The sequence below is a fragment of the Bremia lactucae genome, linkage group LG9, assembly GCF_004359215.1.
Source record: "Bremia lactucae strain SF5 linkage group LG9, whole genome shotgun sequence".
Classification (NCBI taxonomy): Eukaryota; Oomycota; class Peronosporomycetes; order Peronosporales; family Peronosporaceae; genus Bremia; species Bremia lactucae.
Window position 1 is genome coordinate 1,853,084 of NC_090618.1, and position 6,798 is coordinate 1,859,881.

The following is a 6,798-nucleotide window of genomic DNA, read 5'->3' on the forward strand; positions in this document are numbered from 1 at the left end:
GTAGACGTCTGGGAGTTTGGATTGCAAGTGTCCATATCTTCGAATTCAAAATCCGTCTGGATTTTGGACCTAAAGTAAGCCGCTATGCGTCCAACCTCGTTAAAGCGTGTCACGTTGTGCAGGAAAATTGTGTACTCAGTTCGTGAATGGCCCAAACGACCATCGGGGCTTCGCTGATTCTGCCAAACTGCCCCCCGCACCGGCTGATGAGCGTTTTCTATCGTGTACACTCGTCCCTGAAAGGGTATTTGAACATCCTGCAGACTTTTTGCTGTCTCCCTCGAGAAAAAGTAGAAGTGAATCGTCCGGGAAGAGCGACTATAGCTGATGGCCTTGGTTAATCCGAGGAAGCGATGGAGATCCGTCAAACTGACCCGCAGAAGCTCCGCGGATTCGAGTATCATCGCCGTGATACCATTAGAAGTCTGTCGGCTGATCGGGATGTTACGCCCTCTGCCAATAGTAAGAACCAGTTGTCCTTCGACCTGCGCCTGGATGGTGCTGTAGAGCCGAAGACGTTCCCCACTGTCGAAAACGGATCGTAGAAAGTCTGGCATCCGACGACACGCAATATGTCCTTCAGCTATGCCCACAATGACTCGCCATTCGTCGTCTGTGCCCTCACGTAAACGATGAGCGCGAGCAGGGCCGAGACGGGTGGTACAAATGTCTTAAAGCTTAGAGGCCTCTGCCGCGGAATATTTTGCTGGGTCGAACATAAAATCATCATAGGGAATAGACGCGTGCCCCTGCTGCCCTTCCTGGACTGGCTGTGCTCCTTGGCGCACCGCCCGCGCCCATAGGCGGAGACCGGTGCCGTGGCCCACTTGTGTTGGCTGGCTAGTTTTCGAATAATCTCTTTGAAGGCCCACTTGGTGAGCAGAATATCTTTGCCTATCTTGGTAGCAAGTCTCGTCCAATCGGTATATGTGCCGGAACTCCGGACAAAACACTGCCGAAATAAATCATGGAGACCGTCCAACTCCGGACCCTTTAGCTTTGGAAAGCGTTGCCGCTCTTGCGACAGAGATTCCAATCTAACCGGAAGCCGAGAAAATACGTGTTCAAACACCTCCTGAATGGTCTGACGCCATACATCGACGTACCCCGGCCCGGACAATGCCTTCATCTCGTCAACCAGGGCATCAAACAGGTCACGGGGGGACGCCTGAGAAGGCGCGGTGTTCAAAGCCGACGCTCCGGATTGAGTCGATTGGCCAGGTGTCGGGCTTCGCGACGGATCCGACGACAGATTCTCCGCTCCATCGGGTGGCGAAGCTCCGGAGGAAACAATAGGAGCCTGGATACGTGCATGAGATGACATATCTTGTGGCGGGGATCTAGTCGAAACGGCACGCTTTAGGTGAGAGTCAATGTCGGTGTCCCCATCTGCCTCCGAGGCAACGGTTGGTGCGAGGTGGCCGGTCAAATTCGGCGGAATGCTCGGCCTGCATTCCCCCGTGACTGGTGCCGAAGGCAGTGCTATACTGCCACCACTTTCCAGGGGTACGGTCGACTGAGGTTGGCCTTCCCTCCCCCATCGGGAGGGGGGCTTGGTGACAGCTTTGTGTCCGTCGTTCGAAAGATGCTGGCTGACGCCAGTGAGTGCACAGCAATAATTAGCTGACCTCAGTCTGACGGCATCGTTAGATGTCGCCACTATGAAAATTTTAGAAGGACCTAGAAGAATAGACTTAGAGGTAGCGAACTAAGGTCTTAAAATTTTTTGTGTTTTCAATATACCAAAAGAAGCACAAGTCTCCATATCTGGTAGCACTTGTTGGCCCTCGCCTCCCGCAGTCCTTGCCGTCCCACCGACTCCGCCATCACCACCGTGCTCGCCGTGCTCACCGCCCCTGCAGCACCGCCGTCGCCTCTTAAGAGCAGTGATCAGGAGATGCCATTCGTAAGTCTCATCTATTTTAGGGCAGGGGCTTCTTTTCAATGGCTAAAAATGCCATTGGCCCATTAAATTGCCACCGTTATACAGATCGAATTTTATTTGGCTATTTATCGTCTCGTTTCGATACTAAGTCAGTTTGGTTATCGGAAGGTTAGTTTTTCGATTTAGGACCTCACCCGCGTAATCAAGCTTCAGAACTTGACATTTATGACTTGCTGGCGCAGCTGTCCGCAAGCAAGCCGGACACAGCCGACAAATTATGCGCAGATCTACTGTAACCTATCCGCCGCACCAGCCGCATTCTTGTCCATTTCGAGAAACACCTGGACACAGCCAACGCTCTGACTCGCGCAAACACATCAAGGCTCGCCAACTCGGGCACGCCAATGATTCGAAAACACTGTGAGCCTGTGTATCTCGAGGGAGATCGCTAAGCACCAGAGCAAAACTGTCCGAGTTCCTTGATCTGGGCCATTGGGGTAAGAGGTCGAGCTAACTCGCCAACAACCGACCGCCAAATCGTAAAAATCCTTGAAACCGGGACCAAAGGTTGTCAAGAGAAGCAGAAAAAACTAGATCTACCCCATTCATTTGAGTAATCGTTAATATCATTTAGTTACCGTAGCAACTCCATAAAGTCCACCCCGATAACTTTCGATCAGCATGCACAGCTACTAGATTCTATAGATGCGACTATCGAAAAACAATAACAGTTGCTAGAATAGATTTTAAGTCGAAACTACTATCAGAAATCAAGCTAGAGTAGGTGAAGCTTCCGACGTATGGGGTAGGTTGCACAGATCGTTTATCCTGTACAGGAGCAAGTGAAAGGTTTACGATACTGTGTGAGCAAGATAAATGTAAATTATCGGTGGCTGACGGTAATAATTCTGCAATCAAGAATGTTGGGACAATTGTCGAGCAAGCAATTTTTACCCAATGGTGATATACGCCAGATTGAGATCAAGGACGCGTTATGGGTTCCAAAGATGAGCAAGGGGCTACTATCTGTCCCACAAAATCAACAAAACTGTTTTCTTAGGTGGTGTTCGACGGAGCTCGCATATTGCGCGGAAGAACTCGAAGCAAGTGGTGACTAATGCTGATCCAGTCGACGATCTGTACTAGCTTCGGACTCCACACCGCTCGGTCAATTTATCAACGTCGGATTAGAATGTTGGTATGCATGCGACCTCCGTTGGACCAAAGATGTCAAAGTGTAGCTCAAATGAGGAATAACGACGATTATTGCGGTTGCTTGGAAACAGTCTATGGTTCATTGCTCGCTCTTAACATTCGCGGTACATGCTCGGTAGAATCGAAGTCTTTGGTATGTCAGCTTCCTTAATCATTCGGCTTGCAATCAATTTACGTAGTACGTCCAGTGGAGCCTGACCCATTATAACAAATAGTATTTTCTTGCAAGTGGAGTAAACTGGAAGAGTCAAGAGCTTTCTCGAATAATATACTCGCCGCCTTAGGTGAAACAGTGAAGGATCTGCTCGTGATATGTGATGCAGAAACAGTATGGAGCGACTTCTTCCGCAAAGTCGAACGTGAATTCGTTCCTGCTGATTCGCAAGAGCGTCTGCGCGAAGATACGAACAATACGAACGATCGCGGTTGCAAAGATCTTTCGGATAATGTGGGTAAGTTTTGCCACGTAGTCACTCAAGTCCGAGACATGAGTGAGCTAGTCGAGATCAGGTACTTTCCTACACGGACTTACTGCTCGCTAGCGAAAGGCTGTTCACTACCGTCGCTGCACAACGCTGTCCGAAGCTATTACTGCTGCGTGGGACTTTGAACGCTCTCATCCGCCGAGATTTTCCCGTGGAATCTCGCACGATCGATCTAGTCCCGGGCGTACGAAAATAGTCATCGAATCTAACAAAAGATGGTTCAGAGCCAATAAATATTGGCCCTTGTAGATTCGGTCTCGTGACGAATGTTGCCGCTGCAATTTGGGCTTTAAAGGCGGCTGTTCGGATCACCGGTCCGCACAGTGGAATCATCGCCAAAAACGTACTGTTCGAGGAGCCTTCAATCTGGACGAAACTATCAGCAGCATGTATATTGTCAAAATTTCAACAATGTAAACAGTCGTGAAAACGAACAAGACACAATTGTTTACGATCGAGTCACGATCAGTGCCGTGGAGTTCCAGCGGAAGACTGAGTTGCCACCTATTAATGTCCAATCAAGCAGCTCTGGATCGGACATACAAGCACAATGTCGACTACTAGTGTGTGATGGTGTCATTGGCGACAAATTTGTCAAAATTTTGATTGACTCTGGTGCGTCTACAAACCTAATTAGAACCGGTCTGGCATTCAAAGTGCTCAGCTTACAGACGGTACAAGCGCGTCGTATAGACGGAACGTGGACATCCAGTCAGCCCACGAAGAAAGTAGAAGATACCATTCGTATCAAAGGCATGAAGTCAGTTCATGGAATGGGACCTACCAGATAAACATGACTGGATATTTGGTCAACCATTGTTCACCCAGTGCAAATTACAGATAGATTGGCGTATGCAACGGATTGAAGTTACATCACACACCACAGTTAAAGACGTGGATGGCCGGACCTTCAAGAGAAGATAAATAGTGGAGATTATAATGAATATCAGTTGAAGGTTACCAACGTAGAACCAAGGACGTATTTTTCGAACAAATTCAGAATGAAATGCCTCCAACGCGATCCGTAAGCTTTGAGCTACGGATGAAGCCGAATGTGGCGCCTAGCTTCAATTCTCCCTTCCGTCTTTCGAAGGTTGCGCCGGACGCGCTTCAACAATTTGTTGAATAGAAAATTAGAAAGGACGGATGAAATGTCAAACTCTCCATGGGAGTTACGTCAAGCTTACATCTCGACTGATAACCACTTTCTGCGCTTGTATGTCATAGACTCGATACGCTTTGAAAACTTTTGCATAGGCCATGAACACACCAACTTGAGACTTCGGTCCCGCTTGAGCCGTTTTTCTTTTGGACTCAAAACATACGCTCGACAGGCGAAGAAGCGCATATGTTTAAACTTGTAAATCATCTCAAATGGAGTCTTGCGCTTAATTTTGAGCGATGGAAGTCGGATGGTGCTAAGACCGAAAAGTACTTGTCCAGCTTAGCGCGTTGAAGCATAATGCGTAAAATCGTCACAATCGTTCGTTTGGCGCGTCCAGCTGTCCCAATGGTCTGGTGCGCGTACGGAACTGTAGTCTGATGATCGATGCCCTCATTCTCGAAAAAAGCTTGAGCGAATCGGTCGCAAATTCACGAACTCCATCACGCCGCACAAACTTTACCTTCTTGTTGAATTGCATTTGTATCTAAAAGTTAGATAATATTTGGAGGATATCACTTTATACAGTAATGTTCAGAAATCTTAACCATAAATAGGTACAGGCCAGATATGATAAGAAAGGATTTCAATTGCATGTTTAGTATTAGTTTATAATTAAGTTAGCCTTAACAGATAGAAAGAAGAGATACTATATTATTTTAATACAATTTTCTTTTAACCCTCTTAAAGTTAGTTTTCTTAAAGAGAAGTCTTTCTCTGCACGTACTAGTGTACGTGAAGTGACGTAAGGCACCACCCGCAACTGAAGCAGTGCGAAGTGGACTTGTATGAAGCAGTACAAGCCGAGGTGCCCCGTTCAAACATGCTTATTCTACTCACCTCCAAAACACTCGAATACGTCTCACAAGACCGAGAAGCATCAATCGCTTCTGTCGCATTGGAACTACACTCCCGTGATTTCAGGATTTACAAGCCACAATGGTCTTTGCTGTCCCATGGATGAAATCCATGCATCGCCCGTCATTAAAGGTTATCGTAACAAATGCGAATTTAGTTTTGGCTATGACGAATCGAATCAACCCTGTCTTGGCTTCCGTCTCGGTTTGTTTCGTGAAGGTTTCGACAATCGCTACAACGCGCTGTAAATTCATATACTTGTCATCTCGTTTCGTGTGCAACAATTTTTTCATGACACTCTCGGCTTTCAAGTTGATAACAGAGTATTGGTCACGTGATTCCTTTTTCGAGCTTGGACCGCAGAGCGTCACGGCATCACGTGGGTTACACGACACGTAAACAATGCACTCGACAGGTGAACACGCACGTAGCGCTCGTAGCACTTGATGATGAAGTCCTGCAGGTGGCGGATGTGTCCTGTGTCTTATTGATGCGGAAGAGAATGTCAGCTCGCTGTGGCATTACGACCACTAATGCAGCGTCTGGAAGCTGCCACCAGAACGGACCGATGGCAGCGAGCTGTAGCGCATCAGCGACCGTTCCAAGTTTGGAAACATGCACATGGGCTCACAGAATACCAGGTGTGGACTTGCTATCGTATAGCATCCAAGCAACTCAATCTTTACAATGAGAATCGTAACGACGACAATAGTTGCCGTACACATCAAGCATGTCGAGAGGTTCAAGAAACACTGGCCCACATATTTTGGGATTGCCCGAAGGCGCGTTCGTGTTGGGCAAAATTAATTGGTCATTGGACCGGTGAAACTGTGGCAGACCTGTTTGGTACTTGTCAATATCTAGACAGCGCCAATCGTCAAGCCCCAGCTATCTCACCACGGCTGAGACACCGATTGCACCAACGATTCACGGATGATGCAGCGGCAGGGGTCCGCGTCTGGAAACGGATTTGGTTTCTCATGAGTAACTCGTGCCTCACCCACTTATGGCAGGAGCGAAATGATGCGGTTTTCAGGGGCGTGCTGACCACGGCATCGCATAGTGTCACCCGCTTTTGGGAGACAGGCAGACGTCAACTCTTAGCGCTGGCTAAACGTGAAAATCGCGGTATCGGTACCGTCGTCCAAGGGGCTCTCTTGCATGTCGGTATCGAACTTTTTACCCAAGCACCC

General features: G+C 48.1%; 1 protein-coding gene across 1 annotated transcript; it reads right to left on the bottom strand.

The window, feature by feature from the left end:
- Window positions 1–5,667: 5,667 nt before the first annotated feature.
- Window positions 5,668–5,898, bottom strand: CCR75_000880 (uncharacterized protein; the record flags this gene model as incomplete). The annotated part of the gene is made up of 1 exon (XM_067958985.1): window positions 5,668–5,898. The coding sequence occupies one exon, from the start codon at window positions 5,896–5,898 to the stop codon at window positions 5,668–5,670; it is 231 nt and encodes a 76-aa protein (XP_067819615.1).
- Window positions 5,899–6,798: the final 900 nt, after the last annotated feature.